This window comes from Ceratotherium simum, chromosome 5 (assembly GCF_057802395.1).
Source record: "Ceratotherium simum simum isolate JZ-2026a chromosome 5, ASM5780239v1, whole genome shotgun sequence".
NCBI lineage: Eukaryota > Metazoa > Chordata > Mammalia > Perissodactyla > Rhinocerotidae > Ceratotherium > Ceratotherium simum.
The window spans coordinates 50,080,705-50,107,222 of NC_141904.1; the positions used below are offsets into that span (position 1 = coordinate 50,080,705).

The 26,518-nt window shown below is 50.2% G+C and overlaps 2 protein-coding genes across 3 annotated transcripts; one reads left to right on the plus strand and one right to left on the minus strand.

Annotated features, from left to right (window-relative positions):
• The first annotated feature begins 57 nt into the window (after positions 1 to 57).
• On the plus strand, positions 58 to 3,119 carry TREX1 (three prime repair exonuclease 1). Its single transcript, XM_014791669.2, has 2 exons — positions 58 to 589; positions 880 to 3,119. Exon 2 carries the CDS (start codon positions 901 to 903, stop codon positions 1,843 to 1,845), a length of 945 nt encoding a protein of 314 aa, XP_014647155.1. The 5' UTR covers positions 58 to 589; positions 880 to 900; the 3' UTR covers positions 1,846 to 3,119.
• Positions 2,128 to 26,287, minus strand: SHISA5 (shisa family member 5). 2 transcript variants are annotated; one of them, XM_004419653.3, is made up of 6 exons: positions 26,145 to 26,287; positions 23,356 to 23,512; positions 10,440 to 10,523; positions 3,817 to 3,932; positions 3,451 to 3,663; positions 2,128 to 3,337 (listed from the first exon to the last, which is right to left on the minus strand). In XM_004419653.3, exons 1-6 carry the CDS (start codon positions 26,212 to 26,214, stop codon positions 3,258 to 3,260), a joined length of 720 nt encoding a protein of 239 aa, XP_004419710.1. In that variant the 5' UTR covers positions 26,215 to 26,287; the 3' UTR covers positions 2,128 to 3,257. The 2 variants fall into 2 exon arrangements, with proteins under 2 accessions (XP_004419710.1, XP_087287058.1); XM_087430932.1 differs by lacking the exon at positions 10,440 to 10,523.
• Between the last annotated feature and the right edge of the window lie 231 nt (positions 26,288 to 26,518).

Consider the following 26,518-nt stretch of genomic DNA (forward strand, 5'->3'; position numbering starts at 1 on the left):
TCCCTGGCTGGAGCTGAGACTCGGTCCCCATGGTAACAAATCTGCTTTGAGGAAGGAGCCCTGCCCTCCCTGTGGAATTGCCCTGAGTCATCGCTTTGGGCTGAGGCCATGGGAAGAAACCATTGTGTGACAAGGAAGGAGGCAGCCCTCAGCCCAGGCCTAAACCAGGGAGGCCTGGGAAAGTGGGGCCAAGGGGTGGGCGCAAAATGGCCATGGCAGGGGCTCCTGGCAGGCTTGAATCCTGGAGCTAGCCTTCCCTAATAGCCTAGGCACCACTGCCCTTGTCCTCCCGGCTGGCTCACTCACTGGTGTGAGGGCGTGAGGGCTCTGGTGCATTGTGCCTGCCAGCAGGCCCACAGCTATAGATCTGAGAAGGCCTTTGAGGAGTCACTGTGAGCAGAGGGGTGCTGGGGAAGGAGGGGTGTTGGCAAGAGAGGGGCAGACCAGGCAGAGTGACAGCAGGGCGGGCTTTGCTCACGCCAGGCCGTGGGCGGGCTCAGGCTGAGTTTCACTTCCCGCCACTGCTGCCAGCAGCAAGAATCAGCCAGAAAGTGTGCGCCCCGAGTCATTGCTGCCTGCCTGCTACTCGGTAAGTGAGGACCCCCAAGGGGATAGGGTAGGTTCCCTTATCCCCACCCTGAACCCCGCCAGACTAAGTGGGCATTAGGGGAGGAGCCAAACCTTCCCAGACAGACAGCTGAGTGTGCTGATGCCACTAAGGAAGCCACCACCCTCTCTGGCTTCCTGTCCTGAAAATGAGTCCTGGAGTTCACCAACAGTGCCTGCCTGTGCAGGGGAGGCCCACGCCACCCCCACCTGCCTTGGATTTTATCACTGGGGCACTCACATGCCCACTCCCCACCCCATGCTCTTTCCCAGGCTCAGCGGCAGGTACCCACCATGGGCTCGCAGGCCCTGCTCCCGGGTCCTGTGCAGACCCTCATCTTCTTGGACCTGGAAGCCACTGGCCTGCCATTCTCCCAGCCCAAGGTCACGGAGCTGTGCCTGCTGGCCGTCCACAGATGTGCCCTGGAGAGCCCTCCCACCCCTCAGGGGCCTCCTCCCACGGTTCCCCCACCACCCCGAGTGGTGGACAAGCTCTCCCTGTGCGTGGCTCCAGGGAAGGCCTGTAGCCCCGCAGCCAGCGAGATCACAGGCCTGAGCACAGCTATGCTGGCAGCGCATGGGCGTCAACGCTTCGATGCCAACCTGGGCAACCTGCTCCGAGCCTTCCTGCAGCGCCAGCCACAGCCCTGGTGCCTCGTGGCACACAACGGTGACCGCTACGACTTCCCCCTGCTCCAGGCAGAGTTCGCTGTGCTGGGCCTTGCCAGTGCTCTGGACGGCGCCTTCTGTGTGGATAGCATTGCTGCCCTGAAGGCCCTGGAGCGAGCTGGCAGCCCCTCGGAGCATGGCCCAAGGAAAAGCTACAGCCTGGGCAGCATCTACACACGCCTGTATGGGCAGGCCCCCCCAGACTCGCACACGGCCGAGGGTGACGTCCTAGCTCTGCTCAGCATCTGTCAGTGGAGGCCGCGGGCCCTTCTACAGTGGGTGGATGCTCACGCCAGGCCCTTCAGCACCGTCAAGCCAATGTACGGGGTCACAGCCTCTACTGGAGCCAACCCAAGGCCATCTGCTGCCATAGCCACTGTACCCCTGGCCAGAGCCAAGGACACCAGTCCCAACCTTGACGTGGGCAGGAGGCCCAAGGCCCTTCCTCCAATGCAGAGCCCTGGAGCCCCACCCAGGGAGGGACTGCTGGCCCCACTGGGCCTGCTGGCCTTCCTGACCTTGGCAGTAGCCACACTGTATGGGCTGTCTCTGGCCACACCTGGGCAGTAGGCCAAGAAGGAGAGTCTGACTAATAAAGCCCCCACAGCACTGAGTGGTCACTCGCCTCTAACCCTCCTTGGCAGCCTGAGAGCCTCCTGCACCTCTGCCCACATTCAGGGACCTAGGGAGGGGGCCTAGAGAGTGGCACAGTCTTTGTCCCTCACCCACCCTAGCAGGATGGTCAGATGTCTGAGCCCAATAAAAGTAGGGAAAACATGGAAATCCAAGCGTTGGTACCTAGCCTAATGCCAAATCCCAGCAGCCAAGGCTCTGAAGAAAGGGGGCAGCAGCTCCAAATGTTTGCATTTATTATAAACAAGGGTGCAGACCCTAGACTCTCAAAAATACGTGAACAAGTACAAGGCTAAGACAGATCTGGTGAGACATTAACAGAGGAACAGGGAACACCGAGGTATTCATGTCTGGGCCAGAGCAGCCACCCAGGGCCCCCCTCCACCTTTGGTCCAGACGGCCTGTTGGCCCAGGTGTCCCCGCTGCCAGGACAAAGTGTCGACTAGTGTACAGGAGCTGGATATTCTGTGAGGCTGGTGTCAGGGGAAGCAGGAACTATCAGAGGTCAGATGGTGCCTCTCCTCTGTGGCCCAGTTTCCCTCCAGGACTCAGGGGTGTCAGCCTCACGGCAACTATCACACACATTTTGAAACAGAAAACAGGCAAAATATTTGGCTAAAAGTAAACAAAAACACTGCAGGGAGGACACCTGAGTGTGTAGGTAGACAGAGACCACCCTGCCCACCTGTGGTGGGGGCCAGGGCCAGCAAGGGAAGCCAGAACTGTGGGTGGATGTGGCCTTCCAGGTGGTCCCAGGGAGGATGCAGGGCAGTCCAGGCAGACATTATTAGGGGTGGGTGTGGCTCTGCTCGAGTTGTTTTATCAGAAGGCTGCCCACCCTCCACTGGGCATGGTACAGGCTCCGAGGATCTATAGGACATCTGCCAAAAGGATTGAAACCCTACGTAAGCAGGTGTCAAGCCACACCCACTTGCCTGCATCATGGCTCTGATTCTTCCAAGGGTACCGCACACCCTGGGGACAAGCTATGGCCTCGAGCAATGGCTAACCGTTCTGCCAAGAACATGTGTGCAGCTTGCCCACAGAAAGCTGTGCTATTCTAGTGTGATGAGCCACAACTGGTCTCCCTGGGGTGGTCTGGAAAAGAACTCTCACCCGTTTTTTTAATTTTGCTTGAGATTTCAAGGAAGCATAATTTCAAGTGAGGAAGAGAACAAAATATGGTCCCAGCAATTCTGGCAAGGATTGTTCCCCACCTCGTCAGCATCAAAAGAATCCTTGTGTACAAACAGGACACACACACTACGCACGGGGAGAGAAGGACCGTGCCTGCATACCCATTCACACACACGACATATCAAGTGGCAACCAGAGATGCAGGGGCGTGCTCAGGGGGCTGCCTTCGGGGGGTCCATGTAGGCCGGGTTGTAAGGAGGCTGGCTGGCAGGGTAGGGTGTGGCGGCACCTCCTGAAAAGAAAGAGGACGCTGGTTGGCTGTGGGCACAGCGAGCTGCGGTGTGAGGGGGCAGAGGCCGGAGCTTCGGGGGGTCAGGCGGGGTCAGAGTTGGTAGTGGTACTCACCAGCCAATGTCTCATGGTAGGCCGGGGGGCCCATGGGCTGGGCTGGGTAGGGTGGTGGGTACTGCGTCGGGTAGGGTGCTGCCAGCATCCCTGGCTGTGGGGGCATGGGGTGGTAGCCCTGGTAGGTTGGTCCAGGGTAGCTAGGCGGCACACTTGGGGGCTGTGGGTAAGGGGCGTGCACCACGGTGGTGGCCGTGGTGGTGGTCACGACCGCTGCAAAGAGAATCCCAGTCAGGACCTTCAGGCTTGTCACCCCTCCCTCCAGCTCAGCCAAATCAGGGCCCTGGTCAGTTCCCTTTGCCACCCTGCGGTCTGTACCTGCACACAGGAGTCAGAGTGGGGTAGGGTGGGGGTGGGCATGCTTACGACGTGGTCGACGGCACATCTTGTACAAGCAGCAGCAGGAGCAGGTGAAGCAGATGATGATGGTGACAACAGAGAGCACAAAGATGGTCAGGCCAACGGCTACAGTCGCCCCGAACCTGCCAAAGAGCCAGTCGTGACCCGGGGCCTCTGCCCCTACCCAGGACCAGCAGTCCACACCCACCCGTTCCCAGAGGGCACTCCTCTTGCCAGAGGAGACTTTGGTCAACACAAACAGCAACTTCAAGGTGAGTAGCTTGAACCTGTTTCAGTCTCAGTTTCCTCAAGAGTAAAATGGGCTGTTTCTGAGTCTACGTAAAGCACGGCACCCAGGGTCTGCCCCCCTTGCCCCACCCTCAGGAGCCTGGGAGGAAGTTCTTCAAATGCCTCCCCCCATACACATGTCTTGTCCACCTCACCGATCAGCAGATGGTCACTGAGCACACGCCACAAGCCAGGCACCGTGTAGTTCGAGCCAAAAAGAGCAGTGGGCATGACAGACCAACTCCTGGCCTTTGGGAGCCACAGTCCATTGTAGGAAGCAGATTTTGAAGGTAAAATGATTCAGGAAGCACAGGTGACAAAGACGGGGAGAAGTTCCAGGAGAGCGGAGGCCAGTGTGGCCAGAACAGCGAGGAGAGGCACGCGGTGAACACAGCCCCCGCGCTGGACGGTTCACAGCCCGGGGCACGGTTGCTGGCCTCGGAGTGATGGGAGCCTGCGGGTGCCAAGCCCTGCACCAGCTGTTCACATACCTCCCTGGGCTCCACACTCTGACCAGCAGGGCAGGTGGGTGAACAGAGCCAGAAGGATGATATGGAGGGGCTGGAGGTGGCCCTGCCTTCTAGAAGAGGAGGCCTTCCTGCCTGACGCAGGCCCCAGGGCAAGGACCTCGACAGAGTGGAGGGCCTGCCCTTTAAGAAAGCAGCCCTGGTGGGAAGTTCACCAAAACTGGCTTTCAAGGGCAGATAGAGCCCCTTGCTAGCCTCCCCTTCCCGGAGGCCAGGCTCTTTTTTAATAAAAGGTAAATGCTTGGCAACTGCACCAAGCGCATTAAAACAGGAAGGGAGCTTGGTGAGCTGTGGGGCATCCACCGCCTCTGGAGGCCCCACCCTGGGTGGAGGGGCTTCCACCTCACAGCCCAGACGGTCATACATAATCAGTCACACGCGACTGCAGGGCCATCATCATCAATCTTTTTCTCTCTCACTCTCATTCTGTCTGTCTCTGTCACACACACACACACACACACACACACACACACACACGCACGCGCACACAGTATGGCGCCCAAGCTCACCCCATGTTAGCCTCCGCCTTCACTCAGGGGCCTCTTGCAGCCCTGGAGTTCCCCTCTTTCCACCATGGGCCACTCAGTTTTAATCTCCTCCCCTTTCTAGGAAAAGGAAAGCAAATTTCCTCGGCCCTCCCCTATCCCTGACGTCAGTGGAAGGAAGGACAGACACAGGCCCTCTTAAAGACACAGCACAGCCCAGGGCCCCAGCTGCCTAGGCGCTGGCATCCTAGAGGCGCCAGGAGCAGGGAGGGCCCAGGCGCTCAGGCCGTCTTCCCAGAGCTGCCTCCCCAGCCTCGCCTGCCCAGGCCTGGCCTCTTATGGTGGCCCGTCAACCCCACTGTCCAGGACAGTGCTACCATGGGTCTAATAGATGTCCCCACCTCATTGTGCCTCAGTGTGCCCAAACCACACTCCCACTGGGCACCTTCAGCTATCTAGACCCACCAGCAGACCCTGGGGCCCCGGATGACACACAACTCCTGCCACCCGGTCCCCTCAGCTCCTCTTCTCCCACCAGCGCATGCTCCAAGCCACTAACCTGCCTCGCCAAGAACATGCAGATGCCTCCTCAAGTTCCCTTGGCCACACTGCCAGGTCCAATCATGTCACTCTCTGCTCAAAAGCCTACTATGGCTCCTGTAGCTCCTGGGATCACACAGGAATTTGCTGTATAATTTACTTGCCAAACTCCATGTGTATGTGTGTTGTATCTGTACTTTTCTGTGTATATATTATAGTCGACAATAAAAGAAGAAAAAAAATCTAGGATTTGTCTCACCAGATAGTAAAACTTATTGTAATAAAGCAAATTTTAATCTTTAAAAGTCTAAATAAAATAAAAGTCCTTGTGTGGTCTAGGACTCCCACCCTCCCTCCTCTGTGCTCCAGCCACATCACCCTCCTTTCAGCTTTTGAAAGCACCATGCTTTGTCCTACCTCAGGGCCTTTGCACATGCAGTTCCTCCTGCCTGATCCACCCTTCTCTTCCTCCACCCCCACATAATTAATTCTTGTTCACCCTTCAGACCTCAGCTCAAAATATCACTTCCTCAGGGAAAACTTCCCTGACCATGCAGATGAGGTCAGGCTCCTTGACAAATGCGCTTACATAATCAAGTTCCTCTATCTCAGTTTATAAACACACACTCCTTTGTGTGAGCATTTGATTGACGTGCATCTTGCCTCCGGCCTGTGGATTCATGGAGGCACAGACTGCACCTGCTTTGGGTCATCACTGTATCTCCAGCACCTGGCATACAGTAGGTGCTCAATAAGTATCTGACGAATGAATAAATTCACTCAGGGACTCCATGGGCAACACCTAGTAGGAAAGCCAGGCATGATGCTCTGAGGAAGCGCAGTATTTGAGAGGTGGTTGCACAATGTGGCAGGGGCCTGTGACCACAACAGGCCACAATACTAACAGAACGACACTTCTGAGAGGAAGAACTGTGGCTTCCCAAGGCTGGGGATAACCTGCAGATCAAGGAGTCCAAGGGCCAAGTTCAGAAAGCAGAGTCAGCCCAGACAGGAGGAGACAGAAGGCCAGGAGAGCAAGAGCCTAGGCAGGGAGCTCGTGGTGGGGCTAAATTGGGCGGCCCTCAGGAGGCCAAAGACTCCCACTGTTCAGACTGTGAAACAGCCGTCTGCTGGACACCAGCACCCTCACCATGATGCTGACAAGGCAGCAGACCAGCTGTGACAGAGCGTGAGAGCTGCAGAAAGGACACTGTGAGGGCTGGAGCCCACACCTCACCTAATGGACCTCCCTGCCTTTCCCCTGCACTGTCACAGCAGAGCTGGGGTAAAGGGTTAGGAGTGGCCTGCCTGGGGCCCATAGCCAGAAGTTCTACCACTCAGGTGCTTAAAAACACGCCAGCCCTGGGGCCAGCTCAGGGGCGTAGTAGTTAAGTTCGCGCGCTCCACTTTGGCGGCCGGGGGTTCACGGGTTCGGATCCCGGGCACAGACCTACACATCCCTCATCAAGCCATGCTGTGGCAGTGTTCCACATACAAAATAGAGGAAGATTGCCACAGATGTTGGCTCAGGGACAATCTTCCTTGAGCAAAACGAGGAAGACTGGCAACAGATGTTAGCTGAGGGCCAATCTTCCTCACCAAAAAAAAAACACCAGCCCTGCCCAACCATCCTGTGAGTGGCAAAGAGCTGGGAAGGGACAATGAAATCAAGATCCAAAAGAACCATGACAGGGAACCAAGGAAGCTCTGGGGAGAGAACAAGCCAAGAATGGATACAGCCACAGAGTGTTCAACAGGGCAGTACAGCACTCACCTGCCAAAGTGCAGGTGGGGGCAGGGGGTGGGTGCAGAACACCTGAACCAATCCTGAGCCCACTGGTAACATGGCCACACTATGGGGAACATGGTGCCCATATTGAAGGAGGACACCACCCATCCAGGTTGTGCCAGGCAGATGTGGACTCATCTGGATCCCTGTGCTCTGACCCGGTGCCTTGTTCCTGGGGAAGCCAAAGAGTTACCCAGAGGGAGAGCTGAGGGCGAGGGTCCAAGAATGAAGAGGAACAGGAGGTCAGTGGTGGGGGCTGGGGGCAGAGCTGGTGCGGGTCCCTGGCACATGGGGTCTTTCCCCTGTCAGGGTTTCCCCGGAGCTCCCAGCCCCAGCCTGGGCAGCAGGAGCTGGACCCCAAGGCAACACTCCAGTGGACAAACAACAACAGTGGCAGCACACAGAGACCTCTCCTTGGGGCGGGGACAGGCAGCATTCACCTGAGGGCATTCACGCCCACCTGAGGGAGAGGTGTCACTGGTGACCCTGTCCCTCTACGCTCCCAGCACCTGCTTCTCAAGCCCTCAACCTATATAAGGCAGGTGCTATGCGAGAGGCTGGGGCTCTGCTCAGAAAGTAGAGGAGAAATGAGATGGTGGGGGGGCAAGTGGGAGGGGAGCATAACTCCAGTCATCTGTACTTCCCAATGGGTGAGCAAGATGGCCTGGGTGGAAGGCGTGAGGGGCGGAGCTGGAGCAGGGAGGCAGCAGAGCATGCCCACGCTGTGCAGTGGTGTGCACACCACGGCGTGTGGTCAGGCTGACCAGACCTAGTTCTCTGCGCACCCCTCAGGGAGGGAGAGGCCCTCCTGAGCTGGCCCCAGCCACCTCCTTGCAGCCACAGCCCGGAGAAGCCACTCCTCCTCCTACGCCCCTCAGGGAACCTTGTTCTGCATTGTCCCCATTCTCCACTCCCAGCTCAAGTCTCCACCAGTGCAAAAGGAGCCATTCTTCACCCTGATTCTCCTCCAACTCCCGTCTTACTCCTCATCTGTTCATAGCCAAATCTCTCCAAGGGGCTGTCTACGCTCACCTCCCCGTACACACTTCCAACTCACTCTTCTATCCACTCAATTGAATGGCTCCTGCCAAGGGTGCCATGGCGTCCATGGTGTGGAAGCCACATTTCTCAATACAGACCAGGCCACCTTCCTATCTCCTCCCACCTCTCTGAACCCAACCTCTCAGCTCCTCCTGTGGCCATTCCTCAAACATTGCTGACTCTCAGATTCGGTCCTCAAACACTCATCCCACCCAAATCCAAGCCCTTCACCCCAAAACCACTCCTCATCCTGCATCCCCACACAGGGCTAGATCTCTGACCCTGTCACCTGAGCAGAGACCAGGGTACCACCTACCCTTTGCCACTCCAGCCGCCTTCCTAGTAGGCAGTTGCTGAATGCCCAGTCTCCAGCCTCACCTTGCCCCATCAAGCCCCGTCTCCCTCTGGCCTCCAATACGTGGGACCAAGAAGCCAAGGCTGCCTCCCACTGGCCGTCTGCCACACCCTCCCAGCCCACTCTTTTCATCCTCCATGGAGCAACCAGAGTGGTCTCCTTCCTAAAACACCAGACCCCAACACTTCCCAGAACCCTCCACGGTGCCCACTGCCCTCAGGATGAGGCCCACTCCTCGGCTGCCTCCAGGCCCACACTGGCTGGAGGTCGGAACCTCCCATGGGGCTGTCTGAAAGCCCACAGTTCTGGGCCTCAGCAAAGGAGGGGCGCTCCCTGGACGTGGAGGGAGGGGCACTCAAGGTCTCAGTCTCAGACCAACCCAGGGGGCTAGATCAGCCAGCAGAAGAGAGTGAGGAGGCCCAGCCCCAGGTGCCGAGGAGGGGGCACAGGCTGCACTTCTTCCCCTCCCCCACTAACAGGAGCCCTGCTCTGATTCCACTGCAGCCAGTGAGGCCCCATACCCACCCTGGTTCACAGGACAGGATGGGGCAGGACAAGAACCCAGGCCCCCCACGCAGGCCCGGAGCCCAAAGTCTCATCCTCCAAAGGGGCAACCAGGCCAGGGTGGAACTTCTCCTGAGATGGGCTTCTAGATCCACCAGGGCAGGGGGCAGACAGCACATGGAACAGACTCCATCAGGAAAACACACACGAGCGGCTGTATGCCCATTCCATCCACATGAAATGTTTGCCATGACGCCTGTTAACGGTGGCCACAAGAAAGGGCAGGAACCTGGCCAAGGAAGCTGGAGTTTGGGAGATTGGGCTGTGCCTTGGCCCCCTGAAAGGAGGGCCCTGACACGGTAACCACGACCCACAAACCTTGACACGGGAACCATGTATCATCAGTTGTCCCAGCATCTTTGCCCCACCATTATCACCCCATCAACATGCACCCTGCACCACAATCGCCCCCATCACTGTCACCACTGCCACCATTACCCCATCACCATATACCCACCATCAGCATCCCTATCACATCTCCCTGCCACTGTCACCCCTTATCACCACCACAATCACCACCATCACTTCCTATCATCATACTCCTGCCTGTCACCCCATTACCATCAGCCTCTCTACCATCACCATGCACTACTGCCACCATCTACCATCATCCTATCCCCACCACCGCTGCCCCCATCACCATTGCCCCATCACTATACACTCAGCACTGTAGCCCCCATCACCTCATTCCCGCCACCACTGCGTCATCACTATTGCCTTTTGCCACCATCACCCCCATCACTGTCACTCCCTCCCCATCACCTACACCCATCAGTCACCTGTGCCTACCCCATCACCTAGGCCAATATGGATCCTCATTCTTGGCCTTTCAAATGTCAACCTCCAACCACAGTCACCCCTATCCCTAGCACAATGATGAGCACACATTTTCCCAACACAAGGATCAAGGGTCTTTGTGGTCAGACATGGTGACAGCTTCCCTGGGGTCCCACTCCAATGACGCTGTGCCATCCCAGTCCCCACAGCCCTTGCCCTAGCCCACCAGAGCCCTCTTGTCACCTCTGCCAGGAAGATGCACCCAGCCTGCAGGTTTTATTTACCCTGACATGGGATCGCCATCCAAGCTGGAGCGAAACCTCAGCGCTGAGCCCAGCTGCTCCAGTGGCTCCATGTCGGTAGGCCCACTGCAAAGAAGAAACCTCAGGATTAACACACCCGAACCCCACCCAGCACCCCAGGAACAAACACTACCTTAGTGTACACACAGAACATGCACAAAAGCCAACCCTGTACTGGGCCATAGAGGTAGCCCTGATGGCCTCCTCAGGATGGATTTCACACACACCAGGATCTCAGGCTATAATGCCACACATTTTTTCAAGTACACACAGGACATTCTCCAGGAGAGACAACATGTGAGGCCATAAAACAAGTCTCAATAGATTTGAAGAGATAGCTACCATACAAAGATCTTCTCTGACCACAATGGGATGACGGTAGAAATCAGTAACAGAAGAGTACAATGCCATAAAGTTAAAAAAAAAAAAAGAAAAGAAATGCTAAAAAAAGTCATACCTTGGGAGACTAATTAACAAGGCACAAAAAAAAAACCTATGGGTTAAATAAGAAATCATAAAGTAAACTAAGAAATATGTAGGGGCCAACCCGGTGGTGTAGCAGTTAAGTTCGTGCATTCCACTTCAGCGGCCCAGGGTTCACCAGTTCAGATCCTGGGCACAGACATACTCACCGCTCATCAAGCCATGCTGAGGTGGCATCCCATACAGAAGACCTACAAATCTACAACTATGATACACAACTATGTACTGGGGCTTTAGGGAGAAAAAAGAAAAAAGAGGAAGATTGGCAACAGATGTTAGTGCAGGGTCAATCTTCCTCAAAAAAAAAAAAGAAATATGTAAAACTGAATGATAATGAAAATACTACAGGTCAAAATTCATGAAACAGTTAATGTAGTTCATAGAGGAGAATTTCTCATCTTTAATAGTGAGATGGTATTGAACTCAAGAAGATGGAAAAAATAGAGCAAACCCAAAAAATAAGGAAAGAGTTAATAAAAGTAAATACTTGGGGCTGGCCCTGTGGCATAGTGGGTAAGTTTGGAGCACTCTGCTTCAGGGGCCTGGGTTCACGGGTTCGGATCCTGGGCATGGACCCACACCATTCATCAGCCATGCTGTGATGGAGACCCACATACAAAATAGAGGAAGATTGGCACAGATGTTAGCTCAGGGCTAATCTTCCTCAACAACAACAAAAACAAAAATAAATAAAATGAATGGCAAAATAAATAAAAATTAAAAAATAAAAGTAAATGCAAAAATAAAAGACAACAGCCCCAGAAAATAAGAGAGAAGAGGAACAAAACCAAAACTGGTAGAACTCTGGCAAGACTAAGCCAGAAAAGGAGAAAAGATATAAAAAGGAAAAAATACAGACTAGGAAAGGGGAAATAACTATAGGTACAACAAACATTTAAAAAATAATAACCTCGTTTGGATTATGATTTGAACAAACCACCCATGAAAAGACATTTTTGAAACAAGTGGAGGCAACTGAAGACAGACAAGTATTGAAAGTTATTAATGAATTACTGTTAACTGTGCCAAATGTGTTATTGATATAGTGGTTATATTTAAAGGACTCATTTGTACTGATAAAAACTAACTTTTAAGGAGAAATGTTTATGATGCCTGGGATTTGTTTTAAGGTAATCCAGAAAAAAAAGTGGTGGGGGGAATACAGAATAATAGTGTCAGAGTGTTGATAACTATGGAAGCAGGTGATAGATATACAAGGTTACTACATTATTCTCTCTAATTTTGTACTTAATTGAAAATTTTCAAAATTAAATGTAACACAAAATAAAATTTAACAGCATTAGGAACAACTACACCCTAACAAATTAGAAAGACAACTAGTAAAGCTGAGGAGAAAATATTTTTTTAAAAATCAGTATGCAGGTTTTGGCAAGCACTGATATAGTGAAGAATACCGAGCTGGATACAGTGGTAGGGAGGCTGGGAAGAAAGATCCATGGAATTGAGCCTGGCATCTGGGGCCATTTTTCTCCTGGGGCATTAGGAAATTTCAGAGGGCAACTGAGACACTGAGCTGAACTTCTGAAAGCCTCAGGCGGTAGAGATTAGATCCAGAGCCTACCAGCTGGGGAGGCCCTGATGACTCCACTCATTTGGGCTGGGACCTGAAAAGCTCCCCGCTAAGATGAAGGGAGAAACTGAGTGGACAGTTCAGCTTCTCATCATCTCAGTCTCTGCAACTAGGCAAGGTGATCTTAGAGTGCTCGTGTTCCTGGCAAAAGCAACATAAATTCTCTCTGGAGGAAGTCCTGAGCTCCAAATTTCCACAATCACTTTTGCAAATACAATGTTAGGCACACAATCAAAAATTTTCCAGAACACTAGGAGACTAGACAACATGAATAGAAAACAACAGAAACAATCAACAATAGAAATATCCACAGGGGCTTCCAAATACAGATTTCTCTGGATTATGCCTCAAGAAGGGCTTTTCTCAAGGTGTCTTCTTTTTTTTTTTTTTTTGGTGAGAAGATCAGCCTTGTGCTAACATCTGCCAATCCTCCTCTTTTTTTGCTGAGGAAGACTGGCCCTGGGCTAATATCCGTGCCCATCTTCCTCTACTTTATATGGGACGCCGCCACAGCATGGCTTGCCAAGCGGTGCATCGGTGCGCGCCCGGATCCGAACCGGCGAACCCTGGGCTGCCACAGCGGAGCGCGCGCACTTAACCGCTTGCGCCACCGGGCCGGCCCCTCAAGGTGTCTTCTGAAGAACACCAGTCCTACAGAATGCTCTGGAAAGGGTTCCATGGTGAACTAACTTTGAGAATACTGTTTATCATAGCTCTCTCTTGGAGATTTAGACTGCACAGTAGTGAATTAATGGCTCTGAGAATTCCTGTTGAAAAGGAATCTAAATGAACTCTATTCAATTTGGCATTTCCCGAATATACTTGAGGATTGCTTTTTCTCAAAGGCCGCAAGGTACTGGGGGAAATTCTGCTCTGGCCAGCTGGTATTAGGTTGGTTTAGGGTCTGTGCTTGTCCAGTTGGATTATGAGCCTGGAAGGCCAAGACTGTGTTAACTTACAGCTTCCCACAGGGCCCTGGGATATAGTTATCACCACCATGAATGGCCTCAAGGCCTTTCAACTGTGTTAGGATCGTTTCTTCCATTTCAGCTTAGCAGGTTTGCGGTCTTCTCTGTACTCGGGTGATGGGGTAGGGAGTTGTAAAATATAAAATAACCAAGAAACCGTGCCTCTCTTTGAGGAATTTAATTTCTACCGGGATGGGAAGATTCACAAAGGAGTTAAACAAAAAAACTCTCCAACGGGTATGAAATGATACCAAAGCAAGCCTGGCACCAGCCCCAAGCAGCCTGTCCTATGGGCATTTGTAGGGTGGCAGGAAGGAGAAACTTTGTTGCGATTTAGCAAGCTGTGGTGACCTGGTAAGCTGTGGGAACCGTGAGCGGAGGGAAGATAAAACAGAGGAGTGCCCCAGCAGCTGGGAAGTCCTAAACTCACCCCTGCATTTAACACATGTACATGTGTAACAATCTCTTACACTCCCCACAAAGTTAAAAAAATATATCCACAGGGGCTTCAAATATTGAAGTTATCAGACACTGATATTAAAATAACAAAACATACACTGTTCAAGGAGATTAAAGAAAAGATTGAGCAATTCAAGAGAACTTGAAATATAAAAGAAGAAACAAATAAAAATTCTAGAACTAAAAAATAATACAACAAATTAATAATTTATTAGACATAGCTAAAGATATAATTAATGAACTGGAGGATGGGTCCAAACAAATATATGTAGACTGAAGCCCAGAGACACAAAAAGATGGTAAATGTAAATAAAGAAGACAGTAGGTAAAATACGGAATACAGTTTACAAAAGGTCTTACATAGGTGTAATCAGAGTCCTGAAAGGAAAGGAGTGCAAAAAGATTGCAAAAGCAATCTTTAAAGGGATAATGGCTGCAAATTTTCCAAAACTTATGAAAAACAAGAAGTCGATAATTCAAGAAATACTGTGAACCCCAAGCAGCATAAATTCAAAGAAAACCACACCGAGGCACATTATAGTAAAGCTGCTGAAAACCAAATACAAAAAGAAAAATCTTAAAAGTAGCCAGGGAAAAGATATGTTGCTTGCAAAAGAGCAATAATAAAACTGTCAGCTGAGTTCTCAACAGAAACAACACATATCAGAAGACAAGGAAATGAAAGCTTCAAAGTGCTGAAAGAAGTTTATAACTGCCAACCTAGAAATCTACATCCAGGAAAAATATCCTTTAAGAAGGAAGATGAAATAAAGACATTTCCAGACAAACAAAAAACAAGAAAATTTGACACCAGCATACCTGCATTAAAGGTAGAAGGAACAGGATCTCAGATGAAGCTTAAAGACGTAGAAAGCAATAAGCAGCAGCAGAGAAGATAAGTATATGGATAAATGTAAATAAATATTCGCTGTCGAAAACAATTAAAATACTGTCTTTGGGGGGCCAGCTCCGTGGCTTAGCGGTTAAGTGCGCGCGTTCTGATGCTGGCGGCCCGGGTTCGGATCCCGGGCGCGCCCCAAGGCACCGCTTCTCCGTCCAGCGCGAGGCTGAGTCCCACGTACAGCAACTAGAAGGATGTGAACCTATGACATACAACTATCTGCTGGGGCTTTGGGGGGAAAAAAGTGAATAAATAAAATCTTTAAAAAAAAAAAAAAAAAAATACTGTCTTTGGGGTTTACAATAGTATTACAAGAGATAAAAAGGGACATTACATATGATAAAATGAGCAATTCCTCAGAAAGTCAAAACAATCCTAAATATGTATGCACCTGATAACAAAGCATCAGAATTCATGAAGCAAATATTGACAGAACTAAAAGAAGAATAAACATCGGTAGTCTCTCAGTAATTGATAAAACAAGCCGACAAAAGCCAGTAAGGATAGAAACAATGCAAACACTATTATCAACCAACTTGACCTAATTGACACTTATAAAACACTACATGCAACAACTGCAGAATATACCTTCTTTTCAAGTACCTGTGAAACATTCACCACAGTACAGTATATGCTGGGTCATAAAATGAATCTCAATAAATTTCAAAAGACTGAAATCTTAAAAGAAAACAGCCACCAAAATTACTAAAATTAAAATTTTCTGGGCCGGCCCCGTGGCTTAGCGGTTAAGTGTGCGCGCTCTGCTGCTGGCGGCCCGGGTTTGGATCCCAGGCGCACACTGACGCACTGCTTCTCCAGCCATGCTGAGGCCGCGTCCCACATACAGCAACTAGAAGGATGTGCAGCTATGACATACAACTATCTAATGGGGCTTTGGGGCGAAAAAAATAAATAAATAAAATCTTTAAAAAAAAAATTAAATTAAATTAAATTAAAATTTTCTAGGGGGGCAGGTCCAGTAGTGCAGCAGTTAAGTGCACGTATTCCACTGCGGCAGCCTGCGGTTCAGATCCTGGGTGCACACCAATGCGCTGGTTGTCAAGCCATGCTGTGGCAGCATCCCATATAAAGTGGAAGAAGACGGGCACGGATGTTAGGCCAGGGCCAGTCTTCCTCAGCAAAAAGAGGAGGATTGGCGACAGATGTTAGCTCAGGGCTAATCTTCCTCACACACACAAAAAAATAATACAAAAAAAAATTTTTCTAGGAAATAGCAATGATCTATATCTTTTTTTTTTTTTTTTTGGTGACGAAGATCGGCCCTGAACTAACATCCATTGCCAATCTTCCTCTTTTTGCTTAAGGAAGATTGTCGCTGAGCTAACACCTGTGCCAATCTTCCTCTATTTTGTATGTGGGAAGCCACCACAGCATGGCCTGATGAGTGGTGTGTTAAGTCCACACTCAGAATCTGAACCTGCGAACCCCAGGCCACCAAAGTGGAGTGTGCAAACTTAACCACTACACCATCAGGCCAGCTCCCTCATGATCTATATCTTGACTGAAGTGTTATATATGACTATACATATTATATATATATATGCGTGTGTATATATGTTTCAAACTGAAACATTAAGATCTGTGCATTTTACTGTACATAATTATACCTCAAATAAAAAAGAAGATTTACAGGGCTGGCCTGGTGGCGTAGTGGTTAAGTTCACGGCTCCGCTTCGGCGGCTCAGGGTTCGCAGGTTCAAATCCTGGGTGCAGACCTACGCACCACACATCAAGCCATGCTGTACCAGAGTCCCACACATAAAATAGAGGAAGAGGGGCACAGATGTTAGCTCATGCCAATCTCCCTCACCAAAAAAAACCAAAAACAAAAACAAACAAACAAAGCTTTACAATATCAAGTTTTGGAGAAGATGTAGCATAAGCTGGAGCTCTCATACGTGGCTGGTAGGAGTATAAATGGTGCAACCATGTTTGGAAGTATCTGCCAAATCTGAACACATGCACCCAATGTCTCAGCAATTCCACGTCCAGATATTTACCCAGAAGAAATATGTTCCTTTAAAAAGCATCAAAGATTTATAAAAAAGAGTTTTAGTATCACTACCAGAATAGCAGACACCTCTTAATTTAATAAAGAGTATCTAAAAAAAAACTACAGCCAACATTATGGTGGAATGATGAAAGCCATCCCTCCGAGACCAGAAACTAGAAAAGAATGCTGTCTATCACCACTTTCAATCAACATTGTACTAGAGATCCTAGCCAGTGCAATAAAGCAAGAAAAATTAATAAAAAGTATAAGAAGTGGAATGGAAGAAATAAAACTGTCATTATTTGCACATGACATGACTATTTTTGTAGAAAATCCTAAAGAAGCTTCAATTAAAATCGCTCAAACTAATAAGTAAATTTAGTAAGGTCTCTGGATACAAGGTCATTTTATAAAAATTAATAATATTTCTCTTGGGGCCGGCCCCATGGCGTAGCGGTTAAGTGCACACGCTCCGTTGCTGGCGGCCCGGGTTCAGATCCCAGGCACGCACCGACGCACTGCTTGTCAGGCCATGCTGTGGCGGTGTCCCACATCAAGTGGAGGAAGATGGGCACGGATGTTAGCTCAGGGCCAGTCTTCCTCAGCAAAGAAAGAGGAGAATTGGCATGGATGTTAGCTCAGGGCTGATCTCCCTCACAAAAAAAAATAATAATAATAATATTTCTCTAAATCAATAAATAACTAGAAAGTGAAAATTTTAAACTATACTACTCACAGTCCTGTCAAAAAAATCAAATACCAGGGCAGCCCCATGGTATAGCGGTTAAGTGTGCACGCTCCACTGCTGGCGGCCCGGGTTTGGATCTCGGGCACGCACTGCCACACCGCTTGTCAGGCCATGCTGTGGCGGCATCCCATATAAAGTGGAGGAAGATGGGCACAGATGTTAGCCCAGGGCCAGTCTTCCTCAGCAAAAACAAGAGGATTGGCATGGATGTTATCTCAGAGCTGATCTTCCTCACACACACACAAAAAAATACCTAGGAAAAATTCAGTGAAAGATACACGAGCCTTTTACATAATTAAGAGCAAATCAAAGGGTTGGCCCAGTGGCATAGTGGTGAAGTTTGCGTGCTCCGCTTCAGCAGCCTGGGGTTCGCGGGTTCAGATCCTGGGCATGGACATACACCACACATCAGCCATGCTGTGGCAGCGAGCCACATATGAAACAGAGGAAGATTGGCACAGATGTTAGCTCAGGGCTAATCTTCCTCAAGCAAAAAAAAAAAAGGAGGAAGGTTGGCAACAGATGTTAGTTCAGGGCCAATCTTCCTCACCAAGAAAAAAAAAAGAGCAAATGAAAGAAAACCTAAATACATAGGGAGATATGCTGTGTTGATGAATTGGAAAACTCAATATAGTAAAATGTCAATTCTACAAAAATAGTCTATAAAAGTCAATACAATCTAAGGTTTTATTGACAAGCTGATTCTAAAATTTATATGGAAATAAAAAAGGCCAAAAATAACTAAGACAATATTGAAGAAAAATATCAAACCTTATTACAAAGCTACAGTAATTACGAGTCTGTTTTAGTCTATTTAGCTTTATTTTTTTTTTTTTGAGGAAGATCAGCCCTGAGCTAACATCCACGCCAATCCTCCTCTTTTTGCTGAGGAGGACCGGCCCTGAGCTAACATCTATTGCCAATCCTCCTCCTTTTTTCCCCCAAAGCCCCAGTAGATAGCTGTATGTCATAGTTGCACAGCCTTCTAGTTGCTGTATGTGGGACACGGCCTCAGCATGGCCGGAGAAGCAGTGTGTTGGTGCGCGCCCGGGATCCGAACCCGGGCCGCCAGTAGCGGAGCGCGCACACTTAACCCCTAAGCCACAGGGCTGGCCCCAGTCTATTTAGCTTTAGATAGACAAATAGGCCAATGTAATGTAATAGAGAGCCTAGAGACATGACCACGCATATATGGAAACTCAATTGATAAGAAAGTTGGCACCGCAGAGTGATAGAAAAAAGGATACTTTTCTCAATAAATGGTGCTGGGTCAATTGGATATCCATATTAAAAAATGAAATTTGATCTCTACTTACATCTACTACTAGACATACGCTTAAAAGAAATGCATAAACATGTGCACGAAAAGATAGGTACAAGAATGCTCACAGCAGCATTATTTGTAATAGACAAAAAAATGGAAACAATCCAGATGTCCACTGACATTAGAATGGATAAAATGTGATATAAAACTTAATACCTTACACCAATGGAAATGAACAAACAACACAATATGGATAAAACTCACGTTAAGAGAAAGAAACCAGATACAAAACAACAGGCAATATATGTACGATTTCATGTGCATGTCTGTAAATATATACAATAGGTGTAGCAGGTTCATGGTTACCTTTGGGGATAACAGTGGGGATGTTGATTGGAAAGGAACATAAGGGGGCGTCTGGGGTGCTATGGTGTTCTATCTTGACCTGCTTAGGTGGTGGTTACATGGATGTGTTTACATTGTAATAATGCACTTAACTGTATACTTAAGATCTGTGTACTTTTATATATGTTTGATATATATCAACTCAAGAAAGTATATTTACTCCCCCCCTAAAAAAAACCAAACTATAGAATTTAGGGATACATACTTGGGTATTACAACTCTAAAGAAAAGCAAAGTTATATAAAAGCTAGAATCATAGTTACCTTTGTGGGCTGGGAGAAGAGGCAGTGATTGAGAGTCAGCTCAAAGGGGCTTCTGAGTTGCTGGTAATGTTGTAGGTCTTGACGTATGTGGTGGTTATGCAGATATTTGCTTTGTGATAAATCACTGAGTTGTACATTTATTTTGCACAGTCTTCTGTGTGTGAATTATATTTTACAATACAGTATAACACTACAAAAAACAACCTCAAGGGGCCAGGCCAGTGGCATAGTGGTTACATTCACACACTCTGCTTTGGTGGCCCGGGGTTCACAGGTTCAGATCCCAGGCGTGGACATATGTACTGCTTATCAAGCCATGCTGTGGCGGCGTCCCATATAAAGTAGAGGAAGATGAGCACGGATGTTAGACCAGGGCCAATCTTCCTCAGCAAAAAAACAGGAGGAGTGGCAACAGATGTTAGCTCAGGGCTAATCTTCCTCAAAAAAAAAAAAAAAAAAAACCTCAATAGATGAGTTTGACAGCAGATTAGACACAGCTGAAGAAAGAATTGAGCAAACTGAGAGGTTAGAAGATATTATCCAGAATGCAGCACAGACATGAAAATATGGAAGAGAGACTAGGAGACATGGACACTGGAATAGAAGATGTAGCATATGTCTAATCAGAGTTCCAGAAGGAAAGGAGAAGGAGGAAGGGCAATATTTAAAGAAGTAACAGCAAGAGGCTGGCCCAGTGGCACAGCGGTTAAGTCCATGTGTTCTGCTTTGGCAGCCCAGGGTTCGCCGTTTCAGATCCTGGGAGCAGACCTACTCACCGCTCATCAAGCCATGCTGAGGCAGCATCCCACATAGAAGAGCTACAACTCTACAACCATGATATACAACTACGTACTGAGGCTTTGGGGAGAAAAAAGAAAAAAGAGGAAGACTGGCAACAGATGTTAGCACAGGGCCAATCTTCCTCAAAAAAAAAAAAGTAATGGCAGAGAATTTTCTAGAACACATGAGAGCCCCTAAACCACAGATTTAAGAAGTTCAACAAATCCATAGCAGCATAAATAAAAAGAAATCCATACCTAGATACATCATAGTGTAACTGAAGATTACCAAAGACAAGAAAAAAATCTTAAAAAGTTTTCAGAGGGAAAAAAGGATATCTTTTTTTTTTTTTTTTTTTTTTTTAAAGATTTTATTTATTTTATTTTTTCCCCCCAAAGCCCCAGTGGATAGTTGTATGTCGTAGCTGCACATCCTTCTAGTTGCTGCATGTGGGACTCAGCCCCAGGATGAACGGAGAAGTGGTGCCTCGATGCGCACCCGGGATCCGAACCCGGGCCACCAGCATCGCAGCGCGCGCACTTAACCACCAAGCCACAGGGCCGGCCCAAAAAAAGGATATCTTTTAAATGAGGGACAACTGGCTATTGAGCTGATGTCTCAACAAAATAATGAAAGCCAGAAGACAGTATGCTAAGAGAAAATAACCATCAACTTAAGTTCTGCTCAGATAAAATAGTCTTGAAACACAAGGTCAATGTAATTTACCATATTAACAGAATAAAAGTAGAAAAATCATATGATCATCTCTACAAATGCAGGAAAAATATCTGACAAAATTCAAGATTCCTTCATGATTAAAACTCCAAGCAAACTAGGAATAGAAGGGAACTTCCTCAACCTGATAAAGGGACCTATGAAAAGCTACAGCTAACATCATACCTAATAGCAAACGCTTTCTCCCTAAAATTGAGAACAAGACAGGGATGTCTGCTCTCACCAGTTCAATTCAACAAGGTACTAGAGGTTCCAGCCAGTGCAATGAGGCAAGAAAAATGAATAAAGGCACACAGAATGGAAAAGAAGAAGTAAACAGTAGAAGAATAAAATGGAATAAAAACAAACCAAAACAATACAGTAAGTGAAAAAGAAAGAAATACGGAATAGGAGCAATAAATAAAAGTACAAAATAAGATGGCAAATACAATCCCAGAATACCAATTACATTAAATTTAAATGGGGGCCGGCCCGGTGGCGCAGCGGTTAAGTGCGCGCACTCCGCTTCAGCAGCCCGGGTGTTCGCAGGTTCGGATCCCAGGCGCGCACCGACCCACCACTTGCCAGACCATGCTGTGGTGGTGTCCCATATAAAGTAGAAGAAGTTGGGCAGGGATGTTAGCCTAGGGCAGTCTTCCTCAGCAAAAAAAAAAAAAAAAAAGAGGATTGGAATCAGCTCAGGGCTGACGTTCCTCACAAAAAAAATAATTTTAATGGAATAAATGCTCCTGTTTTTTAAAAAAATTACCAGAATGGATTAAAAAACAAAAAAAGACAGCTGTAAAATATAAGGACATCAAAAGGATGAAAGTAAAAGGATGGAATATGATCCATCAGGAACCCTCAGGTGTGGCTGGCAGGTATGCAGCCTGGTGTCGCCTTTCCCAAGAGCAGTTTGAAAGTCCTTAGTCGGTAACTACATGCATGTCTCTCACCTGGCAATTCACTGCCACGTACACTTCCAAGAAATTCTCACATGGCTCCGTAAAAGGAGGTAGGAGGAAGTATAGGTGGATGTAGTATCATAGTCTATCTACGATAGCAAGTTTTGGACTCACAGCACAGAGAATGATACATCAGTGGTGGGCATGGACCAGATGTACACACAGCAATGTGCATGGTTCTTACAAACATTGCACTGAATGCAAAAAGTAAGGGGGTTCACCGTGCCCACAAAACGACATAGACTTTGCAAGAACTCAAACAATCAAAAGGATACGGCAGACTGGTTGCCTATGGGGTGAGAGGGGAATGGAATGAGAGATTAAAGTAAATATATAAGAGAGTGTGTGTGGGGGGGTGCTGGTCCCGTGGCTTAGCGGTTAAGTGCGTGCGCTCCGCTACTGGCGGCCCAGGTTCGGATCCCGGGTGCGCAGCAAAGCACCGCTTCTCCGGCCATGCTGAGGCCGCGTCCCACATACAGCAACTAGAAGGATGTGCAACTATGACATACAACTATCTACTGGGGCTTTGGGGAAAAAAAAGGAGGAGGATTGGCAATAGATGTTAGCTCAGAGCCAGTCTTCCTCAGCAAAAAAAAAAAGAGGAGGATTAGCATGGATGTTGCTCAGGGCTGATCTTCCTCACCAAAAAAAAAAAAAGAGAGAGAGTTGGGGGGCTGGTCTTGCCCAGACCAGTGATGATCACCTGCCATGAGCTGAGAAGGATGAACATCTCAACCCTCTATACCTGTGGCCAAAACAAAAGAAACAGAGAATGTGGCAAAGGGAGACACACGCAGGGGCCTGGAACTCTGGTTCCAGCCCATGAAACAGTCTAAACCCAAGACGCAGTGTAAATCCATAGGCCACGCAAAGAGGACACAGGCATGGCACACAGTGGGACGCATACCCATGCACAGTGCCCTTTAGTGCCCACAAGATGGTACCTGCACAAATCACATACAACATCCGCCCCTCCCCCCCAGTGCATGCACATCCTGTGGGGTACACTCACACCAAGGTGCCCGTCCTAAAGACATGTTGTACAAGTACACACCCAGGGCTGAGCCACAGGGCCAGCAGAGGCCACTGACCCCTGAGAAACCTGCTCAGCCCCAGGCTGGGTGAGCCGGAGCCCTCGAGAGTGTGGGAGACAGGGGCAAGTGACTAAGCAGAGTCTGGGGAGTCCAGCCCAGAACAGGGGCTCCCCAACCCCCCTGGCCCAACACTCTGCCACCATCTTGAGAGGGCTGAGAGGCCAGAAGAGCAGGGCTACTTCCCGTCCACGCATGCTCCCGCTGGGGGCAGGCTCCAGCCACCTGCCCTGTGACTACTGGTTTACGCACCTGGCCTCAGGCACAGCACACCTTTCCTCGTTCCACACAAATTTCTTCAGCACATCAGAGCAGCAATACTGGTAGTAACAGGTGCCACAGCAGAAATCAGGACAGATTTCAGGGAAGAGGTTGCGTCCACGGGAAGCCATACACACCTCACCATGGGCTGGAGCAGAGAAACATTTGTTTACCTGTGGCCACAGGGCCAGGTCTCAGCCATGTGCCAGCCAACACAGCCCCTTCCCCAGCACCACCAGCAGGCACAAGCATCCTGGACCATCTCTGAGCCATCTTAGTCATTGGCCACCTTTGGCCATTGCCCAACCAGCCTTGCCCTCTCCCCTGGGCCACAGCAGAGGCACCCAACTGGGCTCCCTCTCTCCCCACTAGTCTGCTTGCCTCTTGATGGGAGAGCGAACTTTTTTTTTTTTGGTGAGGAAGAGTAGCCCTAAGCTAACATCTGTTGCCAATCCTCCTCTTTTTGCTAAGAAAGATTGGCCCTGGGCTAGCAGCTGTGCCTGTCTTCCTCTACTTTATATAGGATACTTGCCACAGCATGGCTTGATAAGCGGTGGGTAGGTCGGCGCCCGGGATGCGAACCTGTGAATGCAGGCTGCCGAAGCGGAGCGCACGAACTTAACCACTACGCCACCAGGCCGGGCCGAGAGCGAACTTTCTAAATGTGAGTCTGACCGGGCCACAGCATCCTTGGTTCCCACTGCCTCAAGATCAAGTCCAGAGTCCACAAAGCAGGGTCCTGACTGCAAAGAGCCTTGAAGGTCACCCCAACTTTCTGGCCCTATCCACACTCTGTCCATGTTTTTGCCTGTTTCCCATCCCCCACCTTCAAATCTACTCCTCCTTCAAGGCCTTACTCCAGGCCCCCTCCTCCAGAAGCCGCCCAAGTCCAGCAGTCACACAGCTGGTCAGTAACACCCCCAACCAGCTGCCGAGGACCAGGCCCTGGGCCGCCCAGTTCTTAATCCTCATTCCCTCTTCCACCACTCAGCCACAGCAGCCTCAGCTCCTGCTGGACACCACAACCCACAACTTCAGGGTCCCGACCCTCACAGACCACACCCTCACGGCAGGCTGTCTCCTGACCAGTTCACCATCGGCCACAGTCACACCCACCACATAAGCGTCCATGCAGCACTTAGCTAGACCTGGGCTGGGCCTGCAGCAGGTGCCTAGGAAATGTCAGTGCCCTCAGGGGCCAGGGCTCCACGGCAGTGGCACCATTTGAAGCCCCAGACCCATCACAAGGCTCTCAGCCACAGAGTTGGGATCTTAGGACACCCCCACAGGCTGGGGTAAGCACAGAGCCTCAGTATACAACGTCATGTTGAGGGGACCTGGCTGACAAGTGTGGAAAATGACCAAGGGCTTTGGGTGACCACAAGGTTTGCAAACTTCCAGGGAGATGCTACAGCCAAATGTTCCCATGCATCCTTAGGCTACATTAGCAGAGATTTAGAGCCCACCAGCAGGAGGGGACAGTCCTAGATTCTGCCTAGACAGACCCCAAATGGAACACCCAGTCCAGCAAGGCCCAGATGACTACAGTAGACTGGGGATAGGTCTGATAATAAACCCTGAAGTGTGGCTATGCCACCTGGAAACAGTCACGGCACAGCACGCAGACTCTGGAGACCCAGCCTGGTCAGTATATCGTGTACCCTGGGGCCAGCAGCAGAGCGATGCCCAAAGACAGAAGTACTGAGTGACCTCCTTGAGAAGAGATAACTAGGAATGGGTTGGGGGTAGGGGGCGTGTTTTGTTCTTGGTAGCTCCAGGTAGAACCCTGCTCTGGGCAAAGCTGTGGGGCAGAGAATCAGACCACTAACAGGTTCAGCCCAGCCAGCAGTCCACCTGACAGCACGTATGGTCAGCATGGCCCATGCTACTGGGTAGCTCAGTGACTCCCTTCCAGCAGGGTCTTCACAGCCTTTACAGGCACAGTCCAGCCGGAGCCTCTAAGCTGGGGCTGAAGACACACCGGTGACCCTGTTTGGGCTAAGAGCCCACGACACAAAAGTTCTTCTGACCCCCAGACACTCTGGACACGGCTCTCCAGACCTCACCGGACCAGGGATCAGAGCTTCACCTTCTCACTTTCCCACCCCAGGTCCTCCAGATTCATCCCAGCCCCCAGGAAATAAAGCCCTTCCCCTCCTGGAAGCTACCCACCCTAGAGGGATCTTCAGCTAACTATGGCTGGGGGGTGGGATCTGTTCTAATTCCCACTCTTAAAAGGCACCCAGCCTGGCCTCCCCGGGCTGTGAATCATCAGTCTACAACCAACACACACAGTTAGTTGTGTCTCCTCCAACCCTGGAGGCATTCTCAGCCCTCTTCAGGAACACAAGTGCCATGGAGACAGCGATGGGGGCTCCCAGCCAGTAAACAGAGGCTGAGAGGGAAGGCCTCTGATGGAGGGGCCAGGCCTCCCAGCATCCCGCCCCGCCCCCCACACCGCTAAGGCTAAGCAGGGAATCCTACCCCAGCCTCTGGGGACCCAATCCCTTGGAACATCAGAAGACAGACCCCCACCCCACCATTCCAGGGCAGAACAATGGTGGCAGCTGCCTGGGGTCTGGGCAGTGTCAGTTCAGACAGAGAGGGGTGCTGGGTGGAGGAGAGGTCAGTCGTGGGGTCGCTGAATGCCTCGGGGTTATTAGGTGTCGATGGGAGGCACTGAGGGGATGGCGCTGCCTGGGCACGTTCCAGAGACGGCGCGGACGTGGCTGACCCCCGTCCCTGGCCGGGACAAACTCCCGCCCTCCCCAAAGGCTCACCACCCGGAGGCGGCGGTAGCAGCAACAGCACCAGCAACAGGATCCGTGGCGTGGGGGTCAGCGCAGCCATGGCTGGGCGGGTGGACGGACGGACAGACGGACAGATGCACCAGGGTCGTGGTGCAGCCACAGCGCTCAGCGACCCGGGCGGCCACCCGCTTCCTCGCCCCGCCCCGGCCGGTTCCCGGAACCCCGCCCGGGAAGGAGAGGAGGGGAAGAAGGCGAGGCAAGGGAGGGGAAGCGGGCGCCCCTCCCAGCCTCCGGGCCAGGCCCACGTCCAGTGTCTGCGCGAAAACTCCGACCCGGTTCCCGGACGCGGGCGGGCGCCCGGCGACCACCGGAGTTGCCTTCTGTTCCCGGGATACTTTCCGCCC